The sequence below is a fragment of the Chiloscyllium punctatum genome, chromosome 38 (genome assembly GCF_047496795.1).
Source record: "Chiloscyllium punctatum isolate Juve2018m chromosome 38, sChiPun1.3, whole genome shotgun sequence".
NCBI classification, from domain to species: Eukaryota; Metazoa; Chordata; class Chondrichthyes; order Orectolobiformes; family Hemiscylliidae; genus Chiloscyllium; species Chiloscyllium punctatum.
The window spans coordinates 34,940,940-34,965,757 of NC_092776.1; the positions used below are offsets into that span (position 1 = coordinate 34,940,940).

The window sequence follows — 24,818 nt, forward strand, 5'->3', positions numbered from 1 at the left end:
TGGAACCATGCCCCCCATTCTTTTACTGTCATAGGATCAAAATCCTGTAAGTCCTTTCCTAGAATGCTGTGGCTCTCAACCACCTTCTCAGGAACAATTGAAGATGGACAACACGTGCTGGCCTTGCCAGCAATGTCCACTTCCCATGAAAGAATTTTAAAATATCTTTACACTGGATCTACCTCCTGCTAGTTTTCTGCTGATTAGATGGTGGGAAAGAAAAATATGTACTGTAGGACATGTGGTTGTTGTAAATAGCAAGTCTGATGTCCTGTATGATGTTGCATTTTGCAGAGAATGGGTTTATATTAAAGTGTTTTTTTGTTAATGAAGCAAATTCATTCTTTTTGTCAGTATAACATAAAACTTCATTGACTTGTAACCTTTCTTCCAGATGACAATTACAGAGTGACTTTGACCACTGTCGATGGGATACCTGGCTCAGATTACATTAATGCTTCATATGTTGATGTAGGTGTTTATTCTTTTGTTTAAACTATTAGCAATGTGCTTACATTTAATTAACATATTGGCAAAAACGTTCTGTGCAAAAGATGAAGAAAAATAACATGATGTGTATGGATGGCAAGCTACAGTAACTTGATCACCAAGACTTATTTTCCCTGCAGGGGTATAAAGTGAAGAATAAGTTCATAGCGGCTCAAGGTAGGTGACTGTTATATCACCTGCCATTTCTTCTTAGTATTGTTCATTGAGTGAAACTGTTATCTGAAAGTAATAGACATTACATGATTTGCAAATATCATTTTTAATAATATGACAAGATAAACACGATGCATGCAATATTTAGTAAAGAAACCTCTTTCTTTCATTCAGAATCAGTATTATCTCTAACTTCTCATGCCAACTTCACTGGTGGGTATGGTTTGATGTAAAGATATCATTGTGGGTTAATAGCTCCTCATATTGTTGGAGAATCATGGGGATTTGCCCTAAGGCCCTTGTTCACTTGTGTCCACAAAAGAAAAAAATACAGCCATATAAATATAGATTTTGAATCCAAATAAAGACAGAAATACTACTTTTATAAATTCAAATGATTAAAAGCAGCATGACAGGCTTGGTATAGCCTAAACATGGTTCAGAACTTATTATTTTGAGCACTGATGTTACAAAACTGTCGTCAGCCACATATGTAAGGTGGCAGGAACATTTAAGCATATTTAAGAGTCTCAAATCGAAGTAATTAAAATTATCTACATTTGAGTTTCTGTTTGGCCAGTTAGGCGTGCACAGATGCTTCTCTATTCTCACGGACACTAAATTTCAGAACATGTGAATGCAATAAAGTACAACATTTTAGGATTTCCAAGTGTACACAACAGTATGACTGCAGGTTAACCGTTCAAAGTTGTTGCCAGAATTTGTCAGAATTGGATCACATTGATCCTAGAGAGATCTTGCTTTCTTGCCCTGTTCTAGTGAGATACTCAATCTTTTAGCACATGTTAGAGCCCATGCTTTCTTGATCAAAATGTGGCATGATGAGAGCACTATTTACCTGAAATGGGAGTGATAAATCTCGAGGGTCAGGACTGCACGCTGCAAAGTTCAATACCTTAGTAAATGTAGCATAGGCATAGTTCAAGAAAAAGAATTCAAATAATGATCCTAAAATATAACAGTGGCTCAGTGGTTAGCACTGCTGCCTCACAGTGCCAGGAACCCAGGTTTGATTCCGGCCTCCGGCAACTGTCTTTGTGGAGTTTTCACATTCTCCCCGTGTCTGTGTGGGTTTCCTCCGGGTGCTCTGGCTTCCTCACACAATCCAAAGATGTGAAGGTCAGGTGAATTGGTCATGCTAAATTGCCCATAGTGTTAGGTGCATTAGTCGGGGGTTAATATGGGGAATGGGTCTGGGTGGGTTACTCTTCGGAGGGTCGGTGTGGACTTGTTGGGCCGAAGGGCCTGTCTCCATACTTAGGGAATCTAATCTAATTTAAAGAAACAGTTACAAAAGCTGTGCAAATTCTTTTGTCAAATAAATCCAGCCATGCAAGATGTTTTATGCAAATTTATCCAGCCGAAATACAGTTTGCTTTCATCGTGTTTTAAAAATGAAAATAATGTAAAAATAATACCATGCAAGCATTGAAGTTTTGTTCATGTATCTTTTATTCAAAATTATTTCTTGAACTGTTGTGTCTCTATTCCCAAGGCCCCAAAGAAGAGACTGTCTCAGATTTCTGGCGAATGATATGGGAACAGAAATCTGCTTCTATTGTTATGTTAACAAATGTAAAAGAGAAGAAGGAAGTGAGTATGTGAATATCCAAAGATTAGATTATCGTTAAAACTATAACAGAAGATGATGTCTACTATAAATATCTTTTCATGTTTGAAATATATGCTATAGGTTAAGGTATAGATTATTCATTTAATGTTTTCACAGATAAGTTTTTTTTTAACTAAAAGTACTCAGATTTTACTGATTTTCTCTAGAATTACAAAATTTCCTGTCAATCTCATTATCTGAAACTTTTCTTTTTGTGAGACATCAGTATTCTGTCTGTCTAACAGCAAGTGCATCATAAATATAAAATAGTGGATATCTTTGCTTAGGAATTAAAACAAACCACGTACAAAAGTGCTTTTGAAGCTATATTTATGAAATGAGTAAAAATGTCAAAGAGCTGTTTCTCTTGTAAGGGAATTAGGGCCTACAAGCGCCTTCCAATACTGAACCAGAGGCTTGATGTTTAATTGGGGCTCATGATCTGATGCCCAAATAATTTACAGCTCCTAACATGGGGCCACATCTACATTGATCGTGTGGAACACTCTTCAAATATAGACAATCTACTAGGTCCATCAATGACCTCAGTGCCCACTTATGATGCTGAGCTCTGCCAGGAGATGCAAACTGTCTACAGAGCACAAACCTCAAAGGAGAAGGCAGCCATTGTAGGATCTGCTTCTGCTTGAAAAAGAGAGGAGATGGAACATTGGGTTGCCAGCCAACTCTATACTTTTAGTGTTAAGACATTATCGCATGGAATACATTACTTTAATATTCGTCACATTGCATCCAGATGCTGTGCACTAGACAGTTTGGGTTTGATGACGTGTGATTTGTAATTCACCTTCTGTTTTCCCCCACCCCATTAGCATGAGTCAAACAGGCTGTTCATTGATGATGACTAGATTCTGAACTTCCTGTCCCTGCCATTGCTTTGGAATTTCCACTGCACCCACAGGTGGCAGGGCACTGGGACACCATCCAGGAGCATCATTTCAAAGGGCACCTACTGGACAATTACAAATTCACAGGCGGCACGGTGGCACAGTGGTTAGCACTGCTGCCTCACAGTGCCAGAGACCTGGGTTCAATTCCCGACTCAGGCGACTGACTGTGTCTGCGTGGGTTTCCTCCGGGTGCTCCGGTTTCCTCCCACAGTCCAAAGATGTGCAGGTTAGGTGAGTTGGGCATGCTAAATTGCCCATAGTGTTAGGTAACGGGGTAAATGTTGGGGAATGGGTGGGTTGCGCTTCGGTGGGTCAGTGTGGACTTGTTGGGCCGAAGGGCCTGTTTCCACACTGTAAGTAATCTAATCTAATCTAATCTAAATATTGGTCCGACTTCTGTGACAGACAAACCATGGGTAACCAAACAGCTGTGCACTTCGCAACCTGCTGTCAATGAAGGTGCAAATTCAGAGAGCAAATGTAGATTCAGCACGACAGCAAATGTACCTCATGATCAGAATCACTCTGTCAACCTGCTTGTCATTTTTCTTGGACCTGTAAATTTAACATCCAATTTCCGCAGCTTGAGCCGTGCAAGTTGGACAGTATAAGTTACTGCTGCTCATCCAAACTACTCTTGAAACAGAATCTATTTCTAACAATAGCTGGACTGGTACTGCATATCTTAGTATAAAACAAAATAACTTCTGTGATGTTTAATAAGCTGTAGAATAGAATGTGAATGTTGCAGTTCTTTTGGACTAAGACTTGTGGGGTTAGAGGTGAGCAGAGCCTGTAGTAGATGATGAGGTGGGTGTTCTCATGAAGGTCTTGCCCCTCATGGAGAACTTTTGGGAATCGCAGGTTATGTCTGTTGGAGAGACTTGACACAAATACCAGGTAATTAGGCAGCATGAGAAAGCATTAGATCTCCCACTCCAGTGGGACACAAATCCTGACTGAGAGCACCACTTTGAGGGGTGGCCCTTGCTAATATTTCCACTCAGGCCTGAAGGAAGAATTATTGGATCACTGACTGGAATAGTCATTGCAGGGAAGCAATCATCACCTCAGAGGCAAGGACAGAGGAGTTTTCCACTTCCTAATGTCAGTCTATCAATTGGACAGAGAATGTCTGTCATCAAGGGACCAGGCCCAATCCTGAGTAGGTCCCTGGGAAATCCTGATTGATGCATCCGAGATGGCATGTTTCTTGCCCCATTCTGTGGCTTCTTAAGTGCCTCAATTGGCATCCAGCCCTGAGCTTTAAGGGACAGTCAGGAAAGTGTTGTATCTCAACACCCTTGAGTTAAACGAGTTCCAAAGTTTAAATTCCACCCACTGGCTCAAGGGGTTGTGGCGAAATGGGTATGGTACAAAGCAGATAGGGCTTGGAAAAGGAAGCAAGCTGATTTTAGGGTAGAAACAGATGTATAGAATGAAAACTGGAATTTGGAGTGAGGCCAGGGTTTAAACAAGAAACTTGGGCATAAATAGAGAGCAAGTGCATGCTGTAGAATTGAAGCTGGGGCTGGGGAGTAACAGTGGCTGGGGGAATAGGATGAAGCCCTGAGATTTATTTGTTTTTTTCCAGGGAATGTGGTTGTGAAATGTGCTGATAGGGCGATGATTGGGAATTGTGCGTTCGGATTCAGGAGCAGGAAGAGACTGAATAATGGAAAGAAATAAATGAGGAGAGAAGCTGAAGTTGAGGGAACTGCCAAAAGTTTTATGAAGTATATACATATTTCGAGAATGTAGATACTATAAGATTTGGGAGGGAAGCGTGAAGCCAACAACAGAGATCGACGAAAAGCTGAAGAGCAAGAGATGATTTATTTTTAAAGTCAGCAACAATATGGAGGCAAAGAGCAGCATTTGCAAAGGCTAGCAGCATGCTAGAAGTATAAAATTAAGATTTAAACATTTATATTTCAAATAAAAAGATAAATAAATAAAACTTAACTGAAGAAAAGTTCAGCAGCAGTAATTTGAGGCTTTCAGCATTATCATTGGTGGTGGTGATGTGAGATGGAAGCAGAGGTAGTCTCATATCACCAGTGTTGAAGATTAGATATAAACTCAGCAATGTGAATGATTTGTAACATTACAGGCAACATTACAAATCTGATATATTGTTCAAAACCAATTTGAGCACCACCTACTGGCGAGACAGGAAAACGACGCAGAAAGTGGTGAGATTTCAGAATAGATACAGCTTGGTGCTGCTGCTGCTGTGGAAGCCCTGAGATTAGAAAGTAGGACATGCAAAACCTCCAGCCATTTATGTAGTGCCATGCAGGGCACCACATGCAGTGAAGGATATCAACATGTGCACTGAAACATTCAAAGTGTGTATATTGTGATGTGAGGGGATTGCTCGAGCTGATTTAATTCAGGTTTTGGAAACTTGTAGTGTGCGAGTCCAATGAATGTCTGTGATAATCATTCACATAGAATGCTTCTCCCACCAACAGCTATTTAAAAGGATGAACCCTCTAATGTGCAGCTGAAGTCTTTTTGACTTTCTTCTGCTATTGCAAATTCTGTAGAAGTACAGTGTCGAAAAGGGTGGCACTGGAAAAGCACAGCATCCGAGGGACAGTAGAGTCGATGCTTCGGGTATGAGCCCTTCATCAGGAATGTTGCATTCGGGCTTATGCCTGAAACATCGACTCTCCTAATCCTCAGATATTGCCTGACCTGTTATGCTTTTCCAGCACCACCCTTTTCGCCTCTGACTCTCCAGCATCTGCAGTTCTCACTTTCTCCTGTAGAAGTACAGTTTAGTGTTTTTGAGGGTGTTGCATCAAATTCCTGAATTGGTGGAGGTCATTACCTTCCATTCACAGGGAGGACAAGCTAACAGGTACAAGGATGGCTGTTGCAGTGTCCAGGGTTTCCAGCGTGAACGAGAGATGGAGCTGAGGGTGTGGAGAGGAGAAATAGTCCTCGGAGGAAGGAGCAGAAGGGTTCTCCACAGAAGACATTATCCATCATAGATTTGCAAAGAGTATTTCTCCTTTGGTAACTAGGGCCATTGTTAAAATGAATTCAATTTTTATTGTACAAATTATCATAAAGTATGTGCTTAATCCTTCAGGAAAAGTGCTACAAGTACTGGCCTGACCAGGGTTTGTGGACCTATGGAGCAATCCGGGTATCAGTGGAAGATGTCACCGTTCTTGTGGATTATACCATTCGCAAATTCACCATTCAGAATGCAAGTATTTTCTGGATTTGCCCTTCTTTTATGAATCATATTATTAAAATAAGTTTTTAAAATGATTTCATTATTGCCTCAATTAATTTGGATTTTTGTCAGCTACCCTTTTTTAAAAAATAACTGACTGTTGTTTCTTCACTGACAAATACTGTCACCATCTTTATTACAGTTTGCAGTTTAATGATAAATTTTCATTCTTAAGTGAATAGACCATTGTACATTAGATTTACTTTATTAATAACTTATAGTATAATATAAAAATACTTTATGAACAGAAAGTCATAGTTATCCTGATAGCATGTATGGAGAGTGTTAATGTTTCAGTTCAGTCACCTTTCTTCAGGTGACAAAATGTCATTACCCTGGAATGTTTCTGTCTTCACAGACAATGCTTCTGCTGAATATTTCCAGCATTACGGTTTTATTTTATGCTTAGTTCACAAAAATACCTCATCACAGAGGCAAATGTAATGTTTACAGTACCTTTCGGAGACACAAACCAGAGTTTGATTACTTTAACTGGTTTTTCCAGTTTCAGTAGTATTTTACTTCTATTGTCAATTTGCATTGACAGCATTTATTCTTAGCATTACAGGATTAAGTTTTTTTACTTAACTGAAGTATATGATTTCAGCAATGTTTTATAGCCATTGCATTGTTCAAAATATGATATGCCTCAGCCACTAAAAAGACCCCCTTCCCCCATTATCATATTTTTCTCTTCTGTCTGCACGATATGTATGAGTTTGATTACAGAATTAGTTCAACATTACAGACAGTAGGTTTGCCTGTTGAAGTCTTAATTGTTACATCAGCTAACATTAACCACCAATTGAATTGCATGGACTCCATCTTTCTGGTTTATGCTGAATGTGGAAAGTATCCCAACAAATGTATCCCCTGACCTACAATGGATTTAAAAATAATATTGAAATAATGGTCATATAACTGTAAGAATATATCTTCTAGTCTTCCAAAATGCTGCCTTGTCACCTTCCTTAACTGCAAGTTTTGACTTTTGCTGGAGCACAGGCGATGGATAACAGAAATCCAACAGAAATGCCTGGTAGCTGTAGTCCACTTGAATTTGCAAAAGGCATTTAGTAAGGTGCTGTGCAGAAGTTTAATATGAAGGATAAAGACTCGTAGAATTAAAAATAGTCTACAAATATGAATGGACAATTGATTAAAGGGCTGGAAATAGAGAGTAGGGATGAATGGCTTTGGGTAATGGAGTGCTGCTAAGATCAGTGCTGAGGTCTCAGCTATTTGCAATGTATATTAATAACTTAGATTACTTTTGATATCTGCCTACCTAAGTTTGCTGATGATTCAAAACTAGATGGGAATGTAAGCCATGAGGAGAATGCAAAGTGGCGACACAGAGCTATGGCAGTTTAAATGAACGGACAACAAGACAGCAGTTGGAGTGTAATGGGGAAAAGTGACATTACTTACTTAAGAAGTAAGCACAGATGGTGTGAAAAGCTAAATAGTGAATTCCATGGAGACTTGGATTTACCTCTACAAGGTCTCTTTTATATCTTTCCCCTTTCACCCTAAACCTATGCCCTCTAGTTCTGGACTCCCCTACCCCAGGGAAAAGACTTTGTCTATTTCTCCTATCCATACCCCTCATGACTTTATAAACCTCTTTAAGGTCACCCCTCAGTCTCAGACGCTCCAGGGAAAACAGCCCAGCCAATTCAACCTCTCCCTATAACTCAAATCCTCCAACTCAAGCAATTCCTTGTAAATCTTTTTCTGAACCCTTTCAAGTTTCACAACATCCTTCTGAGAGGAAGGAGACCAGAATTGCACTCAATATTCCAAAAGTGGCCTAATCAATGTGAACTGTTCTCTGTGTAAAACAAAAAAGTTGCCCCGCATGTCCTTTTTAAACTTCTCCCATCCTGGGGAAAGACCCTTGCTATTCACCTCATCTATGCCCCTCATGATTTTATAATTGTCTATAAAGCTCCCCTCAACCTCCTTGAAAAAAGTCCCAGCCTGCTTTTATAACTCAAACCCTCCAGTCCCAGCAACATCCTGGTAAATCTTTTCAGAACCCTCGCCAATTTAATAATATTGTTCTGATAGCAGGGTCACCAGAACTGTACACAGTAGTCCAGAAGAGGCCTCAACATGGCATCCCAACTCCGATAATCAAAGGCCTGAGCAATGAAGACAAGTGTACTAAACACTTTATTAACCACCGTGTCTACCCTGTGATGCAACTTTCAAAGAAATATATACCAGAATCCCTAGGTCTCTGTGTTCTACAACACTACACATGGACCTACCATTAATTGTCTAAGTCCTGCCCGAGTTTTTTTTTTAACCAAAATACAATACCTCACATTTATCAGTTTTAAACTCCTTCTTCCAATCCAGGGCTAAAAGGATCAGAAGTCGTGGGGAGAAAGCAGGAATGGGGTACAGAGTTGAATGATTAACCATACTTGTATTAAATAGTAGAGCAGGCTCAAAGGGCTGAATGGTCTTCTCCTGCTGCTACATTCAATGTTTCTATTTTTTCTGGAGTTTTCAAGCCTTTAAAATTGTAATCCATTATTGGGGACATTAAGAATGAACATCACGGTGAATGGAGTTGAAGCAGAGGAGTATATTCAATGGGGGAGCAGGTTTAAGAGATCATAAGAAGTACTGTTCAGCGTTCTTATGTGCCTACATTGACTGGCCCATTCTTTAAATCAAAGACTACACACGAAGTGTCAGCAAGCTAGCAAACCATGAAAAGGCATATCTGTCACATTTGGTAATCACAAACTTAATTAACATTCTTTCCATTTGTAGTCTAGAGACTGCAATGAACAAAAACATATGTACTGCCATCTTTGATAAGTTGAGCTAACTCAAAACACAGCAGGGTTTCCCATTCCAAGGTGTATTCACTTATTGAATCTTCTCTGTTGAGTTATAAATGCCATTCAATTCCTACATGTTTAAAACAATGTGCTTGTCACATCTTTTTTTTTTAAATTAGTTGTCGAGATTTTGAGATACAATTGGTACTTTTCCTCAACAATAAAAATTGGAGGTTAGATTAAACTTAATTTTGTGAACACAGTTAGCATATCCCAATGTCAATATGTTTTATATTACATTTGAAGGCACAACATTTTCAGTGTACTTCTCTTAATAGCCATGATGAATTCTGACCAAATGATATAGTAACAAAGATATATCTGTCTCTTGCTGTCTCCTTTGCATTAGGTAATGCGAGAATGGCAAGTTTTGGTTAATTGCTGGAATCATTTCGGTGTAATTGTACCTTTCTTAATACATGCCAATTACTAAATGATTGTTGTGTTTTAATTGCATTTGTTACAGCAAAGAGTGGGCAACAAATCTCCAAGACTAATAACACAGCTTCACTTTACGAGCTGGCCTGATTTTGGTGTACCATTTGCACCCATTGGCATGCTCAAGTTTCTGAAGAAGGTTAAAATGGTGAACCCCTCCTATTCAGGACCTATTGTGGTTCATTGCAGGTAATTGTCAAGTTCACATTCTTCTGCCACAACAAGTGAAGCATTATTGTTTCAAGCTACACAAAGTCAAGTTGGTTTTGCCAGAGCCTGCAGAGCTGTCTATGGTGTGCTGTAGGAAAATTTTGATTAATATTGATGCCTAACTCTAACAATTGTTTTGTGCCATACTATGTGTTGTCTAGATCTAGAACAGCTGGAGTTTTCCACAAACTTACAATTTAATCTATGCTTACAAACTGGTCAATGAGAAAGCAAGAAAACCCAGCAGCTTTAGAGTGTGTTGCATTACAGAGAACATACAGACCAATGAGAGACATAATTCAATCAATATTCATTTCACATGATGTTGCATTTCCCTTTTGAAATAACTATTGAATGTTCTGAACTTTGGCTTATGCCCAATTTCCTCAAGAAAACTATTAGTCATTCTTTGAAAAGATTCTTTTTAATCAGTTGATATTTATCTTCCATTTAATATGTATAGCATAACTCGGATGCTGCCTAAACTGAAGTGCTCTTCCAGCACCACTAATCCAAAATCTGGTTTCCAGCATCCGCAGTCATTGTTTTTACCTAGCATAACTTGCAGACAATCCTTTTATCAGTTTGAATTTTTTTAGAGCTCCTAAGTTGTGAGAGAAAAATATTAATGAAGCAGAGCTAATAATTTAGCAACTTTGTTGACTTCCAGGTGATGTTTTAAAAATTTTGGTTCTTTGTTTTGTTCCTGTCTCTCTGTGGATTCCACTTGTGTTACACACTTTTCACACCTGGAGTATTGTGGGCAGTTTTAATGGTTTTAGTTGATAAAAGATATATTTGTCATGGAGGAAGTACAGCGAAGGTTCACTAAACTGGTTCACGGGATGGCAGATTTGACATAAAAGGAGAGATGGGATGAGCAGAGTCTGTACGCACGAGTTTAGAAGAATGAGAGGGTCCCTTATTGAAATGCATCAAATTCTGACAGAGCTGAAGGCAAGGATGATTCTCATGGCTGGGAGGTCCAGAATAAGGGGTTGGCTTCAGCATACAGAGTGGGCCATTTTGGACTGAGATGCAGAAAAATTTCTTCACTCGAAGTGAGAAACCTGTGGAATTCTCAACGCAGCAGTTTGTGGAGGCCAACTACTGAATATGCTTAAGGAAAAAATAAATAGACTTCTCAAGACTGAAGATGTCAAGCAGTATGCTGAGAGAGCAGGCTTATGGCGTTGAGATAGAAGGCAGAATCTTGTAGGGGGCTGAATATTGTAGGCTGTGGTGAGAAAATTGAGAGAAGGCAGAATCGCATGAGAAATCCAGTGAGGCATATTTCAGGGGCAGCAGCAACTTTGCTGCATCTTTTAACAGAGCTTCAGGCATCAATTAGAAATTTGTGTGAGGCAGCGAGTTGCTGAGTAGGCAGGATGACCGCTTATTAAGAACCTTATTAATTGCACATCTTGCCTCAGTAATCTGTAGCTTCCTATCCCACCACCTGAAATGTACAAAACAAGATGCCAAGAATTCTCAACATGGACATCAGAGTGGGTACTTGGCAATTTTAGCTCACTGTTTGCTCCAAACGGCCTCTGTGTTGGAGCTAGGCATTAATATCTTGGGATACGGTCCTTTGACACTGACCATGCAGGCACCATGTCCATGGGTACTGACACCCGATATGTTTGGTTCTATAAACCCTCTTGGGACATCTCAAATCCACTTACAGTATCTTCCTTCACTTCAAAGCTGTACCTCTAACTGAACCAGCCACTATCGCAGTAAGGCTGCAGCAAGGACACTTTGTGCTCAGGGACATGCATCCAGCACAAAGGCCAAATCAGTCTGTATCTCTGAGCTCTTCATTTGCTCTCTTGGTATTCACTCACTCTGAGCTGTTAGTTTTACTCTCAGAATTCCTGCCTTGCCTTTTTGCACTTTGCTACCCTACCCTGAGTCTTACAGTACTACTGTATTGCTCTGCAGTCTAGCACAGGCACAAAGCCAAAGCTTGATATGGTTGTCCACAGTCCTCCGTCAACTCCAGGGAGATAGTTTTCAGTCAAGGGACAGCACAGTAAGGCAAAGGCAGCCTCTGACAACCATCCAAGGGCTTGGACACAGTCAGTCAGCCGCCTGGGGTGGCCAGAGTCAGGACCCTTCATTTTAGAGGTGAGGAGCCAAATGACAGGCAACCCCCCCCACATGTCTTATCATTTTCTACCCTATTGTGAATTGCTATCCTCCTGGATTGAGACAGAAGCAAGCAGTAAGGGAGTTTAAAGTTAGTGGCAGAGTTCTTATTTTTGGTACAACTGGAGAGATGACCTGAGAGAATGAGTTGGCAACACTGAGGCCATGTAGAAATGGTGCTTTTGGGAGTTGGGAATGGGTGATGGTGAGTGAGGGAATTTGCTGCAGGCACCAATGAGAGCGATAGAGCATAAGTCTTGATGCAAAGTGGGTGTGGTAACAGAGTCAGAGTGAGTGTGAAATATCAGAGACAAGATATTTGCACTTACGCTGACAGAGTTGAGCAGGTCACTGACCTTCTTCCCACATTGCTGTGCATTCCTCAAGATGGCTGAGGCTGTACTGACCCAAATGGCAATCTTGGTCCAGGTTGATATGACCTGTTGTGCATGGCCTCCACTGTTGGTTGTGTGTCTGCATGCATCCCATCCAACAGGACTGCAGGTTCCTGTCCATAAAGGTGGGGGCAATAATTTCCTCTTGTCTGTTATGTCCCAAACCAATGTCAAGAACCATGTCGGGCAGCTTTGGACTGACTATGCTGTGTGCGTGATGGCTTTTTAAAGATGGAATGGGTGCCTGGATATTCCAGAATAATCCAGCACCGGTGAGTTAAACTGGTTGTAGCAATTGGTAGAATGGGGCTAGAATCTGATGAGAGGAGCACCATAGGAGCAAGGGAGGTAGTTCATTAAGTGAATTTGATAAGATACAATGGTAACCTTGCAACATGAAACCCTTCATGAAACTCAACAAAACTGCTACAGCCAAAAAGAGTAAGGTTCACCCCAGTGGATCAACCATGATCTGGTTGAATGGGATGCACCCTTTTTTGTGTTTTCAGAGAAGGTTTTGCAGAGCTGGTGACAGACCTCCTGCAGTGCTACTCTGTGGCTTTCTAATATCTCTCCTGTTCTCATCAGGTAGTATTTAGCGTCCAAGTGACTACTCCTTCTGGGGCCATAGTTAAGAATGGAGAGTCACCTCGTCTAGGAGCTCACATTCTGAATGACATTTTCCCTTTTAGCCTCTGTTACTCTGGACTGGTATAGCACCTAACACAGATGCACTAATTCAGATCAGCTAATTTAACACTAAAGCTGAGGATGTCAGATGTATATGACCTAGCATTATAGAATAAATAGGACATAAAATAAAAGATGGCAAAGATCAGTTAAATCATAAAACTGTACACCACAGGAATGGATCCTTCAGTCCATGATGTTGTGTCGAACATGACGTCAAGTTAAACTAAGCCCTTTTGCCTGTCCTTCGTCCATGTCCCTCCATTCCTTGCATACTCATGTGTTTATCTAAAAGTCCCTTGAATGCCCCTATCGAGTCTGCCTCCACCACCACCCCTGGCAGTGTATTCCAGACTCTTATCACTCCCTGGGTTAAAAAAAACTTGCTGCTCAGACTTCCTTTCAACGTTCCCTCTCTCACCTTAAATGCATGTCCCCTAATATTGGAGTTTGTGTTCTATAACTGCACCATCCTAAAATTATGTAATTTTCTCATAGTACAAACACACTCCCCTTCTCCAACAGTCTAATACAATGGGGCCAAGAGCTGCTTCACAGCATATAAACAGATCAGCTATTTATTCTTTAAATTTGAAAGGGCTCTGGTTGATTACTCTGTGATTAATCATGCACCTGAGTGGGGGATTTTGATGGTTAGTGGCTGGAGGGAACAGGAAGGGGGTGGGGATGGGGAGAGTGATGATGTGCAATTTGAAATACCCTACCACTACCAAAATAGCTCCAAATTCAAATCAGATGATGGCGTCCTTTGTGTCAAATGTTACTGTAATGGTAAAGATGGGCAGTAAAATAGTATTCCATTATCACCCATTATTGTCTGTCTTGTATTTGTGTGGACCTAGTTAATATCAGAAAATCAGCAAAATAGGGACTACAACTGATATACTCCCTTTAATTTTCCCATCATTTTCATTCGTGGCTTCCAGAATTAGGCACAGTAAAAAGAAAACAAAATTACAAATGTGCCTTTTGATTGTGATAACTTTGTAACTCCAGCACCTGTTTATCTATCTACATAATTCCATAATCATGCATTACCTAAATTCCATCGGCAAGAGAGCTAGTTAACCTCGTTAACTGAGTACAGTTGGTACGAGAAGTAAAGGCAAAGAGAAGACCAACAGTAAGAAAATGCACAAGGATGATTAGTTGACCTTTGTAAGCAATCTTGTATAATTCCAGTTATGAATATAGATTTGGACTTTTTAAATTGTTGTTGCCTTTCATTTTTGCATTTCTAGTATCCAAATATTGTGTGCTAATGAGGCCAATTTTTCACCCAACATTTATGGTATCTCATTTCAAAACTACCTTTTGTGTTTGCTTTTAAAAGCAGCTCTATTAAAGTTTATGAAGTAACTATATAAGCTTTGGCACAGTTGCCTTGAAGGAAAATCCACTGCTGAATATCTTTTCATCTTTACTTTCATAAGAGGAGTTTGTATATGTTAGGTTGCAAAGCTTTTGCTAATCCTATCTTGGGATTTGAATTTCTATTTTACACAAGCTTACATATTAATTCTGTGAACTGTTCTTCTCATGTATTATGAAGTTTCTCCCCTGAAAATCAATACTGGTAGCAGTGCTACTTATATTTGTAAGCAGAGTGCATCGGCTACAAGCTCCGATGTAGGCAGCTGTCTCCCCTTTGCATAAAACAAGGTTGTTCTAGCTTTAATCCAAATCAAGAATCTTTTCAATTGTTTCAGGAGACAATTCCTTAATCTCTTTATTCCTCATTCTTGTCCTTCAGAAGTGGAACATAGGTTTCACTGTGGAGATGTGCATTGCTCTTTATACTGTTGTACTCGGGGAACCTGGGCAATTGTGTATTTCCCTTGAAATCTTTTCTCGCAAAAGCTACTGTCAAAGTAGTATGTACATTGCATTATTACCAGCCACACGATAACAATCTTCAGTGAAAGGTCAGGCCACCTGTGCCAGAGGAACCTCAGAAGCTTGTTTTGAGAAAATGTCTCCAAGATGTAGCTAATATCTAAAGAAAATATCAGCTGAGCGTTAGTCAATTAATTTATCCTCCTAAAATAAGCTTTTATAGCAGCTACAAATATTGTCAGCTGATCTGACTTCTAGTCTGAGAATATTAACATCATAGATCATATCTGATTAAAATAGACAATTACCTTCATGCGGTAGAATCTCTTTGGTTCTTTGAATGATGTCATCCTATTCATTCTTAATTCTAGTCTGGTCATATTCGTATGTTGTTTTGGGAATTAGCGTTTGTGCAAAACTGTCTTTGAAACGCCCTATTCTGCCTCATCTTGCAAAATAAAATGTTGATGCATGTCACAGAGAAGCTCACTTGACGCAAAATGTTTCAAATGAACACAGTCTCTGAGGCACTGGCCAGCTCCCCATGATACATTATCCTTCACAAAGATTGGTTGAAAGGCAGGACATATATCTCCATAATTTTGCCTGAAGTAGATCAAAAATATTATCCTGAAAGTAGAATGTGGAACTTCTATGATTATAATTTCATACTCTGTGCATAGTATGGCTAACACCTACCCAAGTATACAATCCACAAGGTGAGAAATGTAGAGTTCCATAATCACAAAAAAAGTATTTTCACCAAGCTGTGCAATTGTTTTTTAATTAATCCCAATTTAAACAAAGCAATTTTTAAAAAAGTATTCTTAAGATTTTCAGTGGGTGGAGAATGTACTGTAGACACCCAGTTCTGGAATTGAGCAAACAACAAATAGGCAATAACATTTGTGCTACCAAAGGACAAGTCCCTGAAAGACATCAGTGTGTATTACAGGCGAGTGCTGCTCAGATTTATGAAATGTCAGTAACTTTGACAGAGTGGCAAATCCATTTTTTTATTCCTAGTGCTGGGCAGAATTTCTTACAATATGTTTAGTTGATTCAAATAAGCAAGTGTCACTATCAACACAGAATAGGGTAAGGATAAAGCAAGTTACTTTGATTTATTATTGATTTAGTTTGTTAGTAAACACAAATCGTGGAGCCAGGTCATCACCTGTTCAACTGCAGAGTTTAAGGTGGTTAATCCATCACGAAGTCAGGAGAGGGACACTCCTCGGTTATGTAAAGTATTGTTTGTGTGTCTCCATGTGTGAACCTAAGGGGCTTGTACTGAGGCTCCAACATTGGGGAAGGTTGCATGTGCAGGGGCTTTGGCCTGAATCTGTTTAGCAAGGATCACTCATGCCCTGTCAGTTCAAAGTCTGCCATAAGGAACTTAGTTACTTAGTTACATTGATGAAATAAATATTTAACTTTGAAATTCTTAAAAATCCAATGAGTCTGTTACCGTTTGTACACTTTAGCACCAGATGGAAGAATACACTGAAATACTTGCTTGAATCTAATGTTATTGGAAAATAAAATGAACTTGTGGCCTTCCAAGTATGGCAGTGTATTGGACCAGATAGGAATGGCACCTGAATAAGCAGTTGAGATTCCACATTTATAAATCCCTAATTTCACCTGTGGGGACCTGAAGAGCTCGCCATCAGAGAAAAGGTGATTTCTCAGAGGACAATGAAGATTCATAGTGACTCAGCCCTTCCTGTCACCTTCTAAAACATAAAAAGACCAAAAGCATGGAATATAACTTCTGTCCACCTAGAGCCAGGGTAATGTGCCTAGAACATAAGCAATTTAAAATGAGGAAGATTGGAAAATTATATTATTTCTCATGCTACAAGACCAATCGTAAGACTGTGCAAGCGTAGACATTTAACAATCCTTTTTAAATTGCAGTGCTGGTGTAGGCAGAACTGGAACATTCATTGTTATCGATGCTATGATTGATATGATGTATGCAGAGCAGAAAGTGGATGTTTTTGGTTTTGTGTCAAGAATTCGTAGTCAGCGTTCGCAGCTAGTTCAAACTGATGTAAGTATTAGCCATTTTCTATCTTTTTTTTTCTATTAGGTTGAAATTGTGCCAACACTTGAAAGGAATAGGGGCAAGAAGGCCTTTCTTTGTATTCTATACTAATTTTCTCTATCAGGCTGTTGTTAGGTCCAGTTGATTTAATATATTTTTATTGCTCTGCTCGTAGCTGATGCCTGAACACAGCTCTTTTGGTGTCACAGGAACTCTCCTCTAGTTCCAATAGAAATTCAAGTAATTTATGATGTTGTAAAATTGTACCACATGTTCAGGTGTTAATGTAGTTTTGTTTACTTTATTGTTCCTTGCAGATGCAGTACTCCTTCATTTATCAAGCGCTGCTTGAACATTACTTATATGGTGACACGGAGCTGGATGTGAGCTCTTTGGAGAAGCATATACAGAAGCTTCACAGTAAAGCAGGACAGTTTGATGTCACTGGCTTGGAAGAAGAGTTTAATGTGAGTTAGTAAGTTAATAATCAGAGGGGCACCTGCCATTTAACATTGCATTAACTACTAACACAATTCCTTGGTCTGTAATACTCAGTTATCTGTCGTTAATTGACTGTTTTTGAATACTCTGCAACATATAGGTTTCTTTTTAGGAATATTGTGTGCCAATTCTAGATCAGAGTCCAGTGGAGAGATGAATAACACTCATGATTCTACTCAGAATTTTAAATCCTCTCAGACAGTAATATCATTGTACACTACACTACTCTTTTATTATTAGTTTTAAATTCAGAATATGTAAGGACAGGGAAGGGCATCTGGCCCAAGGATGTAGGAACATATGAAGAGGAATAGGCTATTCAGCCCCTCAAGCCTGATCTGCCATTCAATGAGGTCATGGCTGATCTGTGGCATAATTCTCTTAAGCTGCCTTTAAACCCATATCTCTCGATAAGCTTGCTTAACAAAACTGTATCTATCTCAAAATTAAAATTGCTAACTCTCTGTGCATCCACTGCCATTTATGGGAAAGAGTTCCAAACATCTACAATCGGTTTTGTGTATGTTTGTAGAAGTGTTTCTTCATATCTCTCTGAAATGGTCTGACCCTAATTCTCAGACTATGCCCTGTAGTTCTGGGATCTCCAAAAATGGAAATAGTTTGTCTGTATCTACCCTGTCTTTTTCTGTTAATATCTTGAAGACTTCGATCAGATTACCTCTTAATTTTCTAAATTCTAGAGCAATTAGGCAGAATTTGTATAATCTCCCTGCATAAGTTCACCCTGAAGTCCAAGTTTCATTCTTGTAAACCTATGTTGTGCTCCTTTGGTGCTCATATATCCTTCTTAAGGTGTGGTGCCCAGATCAGCTCGCAGTACTAACCAGAATTTTGTATAAATGCAGCAGAACATCTGCATCCTAGTACCCCAGTCCTCCAGATATAAAGACCGGTGTTCCAATTGCTTTCTTGATGAATTCCAAACTATAGTAAAAAAATGTATTTGTTTTGATTCTGATTTCAGCTTAACCATTTCCATTCTATGTTGTTACTGCAGAAATTAACTACTGTCCGAATAAGGAAGGAGAACATGAGAACAGGAAATAAGCCAATAAACATGAAAAAAGCCAGAGTCCTTCAGATCATTCCTTGTAAGTGAACTTTTATTCCACCCTCCCATATATTGAAATAATTCCCATCATCCATCAGGAAAAAGTCACATAGGGCCACTTTTCTACCTGGATATCTCATGTCCCCATTGACAATTTGTCATCTTGGTTCCTAATTGTTACCAATGACTAAACAACTTCATTCTTACCTGAAAAGAAACATGAAAAAATATCAATGAGTTCTACTAAAGCAACTTGTATTACTCGTACCCCAGAGAGAATCGCCTGAGACTTTGGAGGAAATGTCCTGCCTTCTCTGTCACTTAAGGAGTGATGGGAGGCAAGGGAACTGAACAAAATGTGGACCGAAACACCAAATGGTTTAACCTGGTTACTTAAATTTCAGATTTTTTGTAGTGGTTTGACTTTACTCTAAAATTTATCTTCCAAATATGAATTAAGTGATTGAGTGCTCAGAGACTGGGTGAAGTATCTCCATGCTGCTAAATATTGTGGGAGCGACCGTAGGGATTGTTCAGGCGCAGGTGGGTGAGGTGACGAGCATTATGTTGTCCTCTGTAAACTTGTCCCTTGAGCATGTGGCTTAAAATTGTTAAAACTAGCTCAAACTCATTTCTACTGATTTTCCTTTTAAGTAGGTGAATACACAGAGGAGCAGTGCATTATTCATACACTTTAATAGGAGTTGAGATTTAATCTGATGGCCCTGTTTTGATCTTAGCATGGGAATCAGAGGCACCAATTTCATTGTGTGTGGCATCATAAAACCATAAGATATGGGAACAGTCCATTCAGCTTAGGGAGTCTGCCCTGCCATTCGATCATGCTTGATGTATTTCTCAAGTCCATTCTCCTGCCTTCTCTCCGTAACACTTGATTCCCTTAAAGAACCTACTCATCTCTGTCTTAATACACTCAATGACTTGGCCACAGACCTCTAAAACTGGTGAGGTTTTCCCTTAAAGTTGACCAAAGAACAAAGACTGTTCTCATGATGCTAATTACCTGGTGGAATATAGTCTCATTTTGACTTGCATTTCTGTCAAGGATGAACTTAAATGGTATTAGGCTGAATGCAATTTTTTTGTATTTTTAAGATGATTTCAACAGAGTTGTTCTGCCCAGGAAAAGAGGGCAAGAATTCTCAGATTATATCAATGCTTCTTACATAGATGTAAGTACCTTTATCATGCTTGTGTTTACATGTACTGTTTTGGATAAATCCTTAAAATAGGACTGTTTTGCTTGCTTCAGGAACCTTATGAACTACAAGTGAAAATATCTTAATTGTTCATATGTTTTGTGGTTTATTTCCCAATTCCTATGACCTACTTTGGAAGGGTATACAGATTCCCTTCCTAATCCCACTACTCCATGGCTCACAGTAAAGTTTAAATTTTACAAAGGAATGTGTTATTGCCCATGTTATATTAAGAACCCTACAATACAGCTCCATATCAAAAACAGATCTGTCTGATTCCTTCAGCAACAAACAAACAGAACTTAAGCATGGGTATAAAGATTATCAGCAAAAGGTTTACATTGTGCAAACATATACAACTATCTTTCTTGAAAACACGCGCGCACACACACAACTTCAAAGACTGGAAATATACAGAAAGGTTCTTCAGCGTGACATTTTAAAAGTACATGGGCCAAGTAACAACTAAATGAGGAAAAACTATTTTTCACGGATTGTCCAAAGAGTGATCTGTAACCAGTCATTTACACAGAAGCTACTGGCACAGGAGTCTCTTTCTGGATCAGTTATTGCCGGCTGAGTTCAGTTTTCTGGAGATAGTGGTAATAATTTCTGAATTCTTCTTTTGGGAACCCTCTGCTTAGTGTGATGATGTCTTTTAGTGTGTTTTCAACTCTGAAACTTCAAAAGGGGTTTGAAAAAAAATGGTGAAACGGCAAAGTCTGTTGCTCCAAGCACATTCACACTTTGGTTCTGTTCAAATCCAATAGCTTTATTACATCCACAATCCAGGTCATGTGACCTCTCTCTCAAAGTATTGTCGACTTGGTGGCTCTTGTTGAGCAGCTGGCATTCTTTGATTTAAGCAGCGCAACATTTGATTTTGCATTCTCCTTCTCCAACACAAAAAGAAAGAATTTTGCATTTTCCTTTAACTTGCAAAATTACCTTTCCAAAAAATACAGTGTACTGCTATGTGCTGAGTCAATTAAATTATAAATTAATATTTTAGTTAGCATATCTTCAAAGTAATCAATTGACAATTCACTGGACTAAAATATTCTAAATCCATATTGTAAAATATTGAATATCTTACATGTCTAATCATTATTGTCTCCATAAAATAAGCTGAGCTTTTGAAAAAATGTGGATGTTTAATGACTTTGTATGTTAGTGTTTGCAAAATGAGTTCTTTATAACAGGAGTGGTGCAGAGATGGTTTACTGTTTTAATAATTCAGTCCTTGTATTTTTTTTTCAGTCCCAGTGTTTCCCTTGTGTAGATTATATGTCTGACATCAGAACAGTGATTCTTTTCAGAAAGCAAATCAAGATGCCAGGGTGACTCTATATACTTGATTACATTTCAGTAATCTACAACCAATTTTGCTATGAAGATGAAAATGTTAAAATTATTTTTCAGCCAAAACATGTATAGCAACAAATTCAGGGGTGTTAGCATGTAGCTTAATACTTGCACAGTTTGCACACACATTTTTGCTCATTTATTTTGAGTTTTTTAAAATCACTGAATGCTTTGTTACAGGGTTACCGGCAGAAGGATTATTTTATTGCTACTCAAGGTCCAATCCCACATACAGTAGAGGATTTTTGGAGAATGGTTTGGGATTGCAAATCTCACACCATTGTGATGCTCACAGAACTTCGAGAAAGGGAGCAGGTACGATACTATAGAATCACACTTAATACAATGGGCATATATCAAATGAAGTATTTTCATTGCAGTCAAACTTGAAAAGTTCAGAAAAATATTCAAACATTGCTGACTTCACATGCATTGTATGTCAGAAAATGTATCTATTTTGTAATTGCAAATGTCTTTCAGTATTCAATGAGGAGGAAGAATTATAATAATTTAAAACTGTTTCCTGACATCAATTTAGTAAATAAACTGCGCAATTTAATAATTGGAATTTTAAAAATGGATTAACTGCAACATTTTACAAAACCTTGCTCTAAATTAACACACTTAGCCTATTTATATGCCAGTAACATAGTCACTAGTAACTTGCCTGAAGTTCAGCCATATATCCGTATTGTATCTGAATTCAGCTCTCAACAGGTTAATTCAACCCATTCCCAGCTGTAGATGCTTTATAGGGATGTGTGATCCCTTACTTCAGTTTCTGAGAGCTACAGCTGAGGAGCTTATCCGCACTTCAGTACCACTTTGGGGTGTTTGTAATGCTAAGCAGTTTAAATGTTGCCTCAGTGCTTAGCTAGGACCCTGAGACAACTTTAAAGGCCTACCATCATAGTTGCATCGACCACTGAAGCCAGTCACACAGTGGGGGTCTTAAAAGGACAATTAAAAATTATTTTTTCAGTACTGTATCCTAACATGGCAAATGTTGCAGTAGGATTTTTCTGCTATAATTTAAAAACATGCAGTAACTTATTGTATTCTTCTTGCAGGAAAAGTGTTCACAGTATTGGCCATCAGAGGGCACTGTAACATATGGAACGTATACAATAGAACTGAAGAATGACCATATTTCTGACGCTTTCAGTATCAGAGACCTTACTGTCACAAACGCCACAGTATGTGTTGCTTCAGATTTATATTAAAATAATGGATTATTATTGTTTTATTTTAAATCTAGTGACACGTCTTTGCCTATTTTTAGGTTGCATGGTGGAGACTGAAGCTTTAAGTTTAATCAAATTTGTTTTCTCTCCCAAATTCAAAAAACTCTGACCCAGAGTTACTTGTTACTGGGTGATGTTTGCCCACAAGGGAGTCGACTGTTTTTTTTTAGGGCATTTATTGTTTTCTTCTTCCACATCCAGGAGAGACAAATCTTGACCCTGTCATCCTTTCAAATTACCATTCTTATGTCAATATTTCCTCTCAACCTGACTCAAATATGAATCTATTCCTACTTTCTCGAGAGCTCCATGTTTGAATCCCTCAAATTAGATTTCCACCCCTATCACAGTACCAATATAGTTGTTGTGATGACAAATTTATATCCTGCAAAAAATGTAAACCTTTCCTCCTCATTCTTTTATCATCTTTCTGCAGCCTTTGAGACAATTGACCGCTCAGTTTCTTACTGTAACCAGAGAATCGTATGTATTTGCTTCTCTTCCTGCTCTGACATTGTTACCACGGGTGATTAACCCTCAGGATCTATTTTTGGGTCATGCCAATTTCTCATCTATGCATTACCCCTTGGCAACATAATGCAACAGCACAGAGTTGTTTTCACACATGTTAAAAACACTCAGCTCTACCCAAACATCCCTTCCTCAAATCACCATTGACAAATTATCAGACTACTTATCTGACTTCTGGTACTAGATAAGCAGAAATTTCCTTCAATTAAATATTAAAAAACTGAAGTTGTTTTTAGTCCCTGCTCCAAACTCTGTTTCCCTGGTTACTTGCTGTTTTTCTCACCATGGCAACAGTCTGAATGAAGCTTTTTCCCTCACAGTTGATGCCACGTTTCAACCTCCTATTTGTGCTGTTACTTCAACTATCCATTTCTTTCACATCACTTGTTTCCACCCCTCTGTCTGCTTACCTGCTGCTGAAAACCTCATTCACGCCTTTGTTACCTCAAACCTGACCATTCCAATTTACTCACGGATAGCCTTCATCAGTCAACTGTCTGGAAAAGTAAAACTCTGCTGTATGATGTTGTGTACGGTTATGGTTTTGCAAGGGTTAGTGATAAAGTATTGAATTCCAATCTGATGTCACACAGGCTTTGGTGGAGAAAAGACAGAACACGGTGGCACAGTGGTTAGCACTGCTGCCTCACAGCGCCAGAGACCTGGGTTCAATTCCCGCCTCAGGCGACTGACTGTGTGGAGTTTGCACGTTCTCCCCGTGTCTGCGTGGGTTTCCTCCGGGTGCTCCGGTTTCCTCCCACAGTCCAAAGATGTGCAGGTCAGGTGAATTGGCCACGCTAAATTACCTGTAGTGTTAGGTAAGGGGTAGATGTAGATGTAGGGTTATGGGTGGGTTACGCTTCGGCAGGGCGGTGTGGACTTGTTGGGCCGAAGGGCCTGTTTCCACACTGTAAGTAATCTAGTCTAATCTAATCTAGTCAACATTCTCATGAAATTCAAAGCTATACCGACAGGTCTCACAATTCACTGAATCTTGTGTTTTTTTAAGCTAAATGCCAGTCGTGTCAAGTTTTCTGGAGCATTTTTGGCGTGAGGCCTAGTGTGATTTCTCCTTCTGTGTTACCAAACTTGTCTCATTAACTACCTACCCTACTTGTATGGCGTTCCTCTCGTCCATCTCCATCTAACCATATGCTGTTCCCGGAACAACCCACAAATCAGAGGATATCAGCCAGAAAACTAGTATCCCTTGCACCTGCACCATCTTTAAAAGGCCTCTGCGCACCCAGGCAAGTGTTGGTAATCCAGTGTTGTCTCTCACTCACAACGTTATGACACCATCCACAAAGCCATACTGCTCGCCAGCATGGCTGCCACTCCCTCGCACATCCAACTCTGTTCTCTCACCCCTAGTCTCTGTTTAACCATCACACTACACACTTTACCCTTCCATAATGATATGTCCTCTGAACACCCTTCTAAGCCATCGCTACTCTATCCCAGGTGCCCACTAGCCAACCACATCGTGTCACTATTCCTGATGAAGAGCTTATGCTCGAAACATCCACTCTCCTGCTCTTCAGATGCTGCCTAACCAGCTGTGCTTTTCCAGCACCATGCTTTTTGACATTGTGTTGCTGTCATAGAGTCATAGAGATGTACAGCATAGAAACAGCCCCTTCAGTCCAACTTGTCCATACCGACCAGATATCCTAACCCAAAATAATCCCACCTGCCAGCAACTGGCCCATAAGCCTCCAAACCCTTTCTATTCATATACCCATCCAGATGCCTTTTAAATGTTGT

General features: G+C 39.4%; 1 protein-coding gene across 13 annotated transcripts in view; it reads left to right on the forward strand.

Annotated features, from left to right (window-relative positions):
- The window catches only part of ptprea (protein tyrosine phosphatase receptor type Ea), a 273,287-nt gene that overhangs the window by 235,289 nt on the left and 13,180 nt on the right, over positions 1-24,818 (forward strand). For all 13 annotated transcript variants that reach the window (XM_072557608.1, XM_072557600.1, XM_072557603.1 and 10 more), the window contains 11 exons: positions 395-471; positions 630-666; positions 2,180-2,277; positions 6,311-6,430; positions 9,788-9,948; positions 16,989-17,124; positions 17,436-17,585; positions 18,638-18,731; positions 19,808-19,884; positions 21,457-21,591; positions 22,347-22,472. In XM_072557608.1, the coding sequence (XP_072413709.1) occupies positions 395-471; positions 630-666; positions 2,180-2,277; positions 6,311-6,430; positions 9,788-9,948; positions 16,989-17,124; positions 17,436-17,585; positions 18,638-18,731; positions 19,808-19,884; positions 21,457-21,591; positions 22,347-22,472 (1,211 nt within the window). The remainder of the gene's footprint in view (positions 1-394; positions 472-629; positions 667-2,179; positions 2,278-6,310; positions 6,431-9,787; positions 9,949-16,988; positions 17,125-17,435; positions 17,586-18,637; positions 18,732-19,807; positions 19,885-21,456; positions 21,592-22,346; positions 22,473-24,818) is intronic.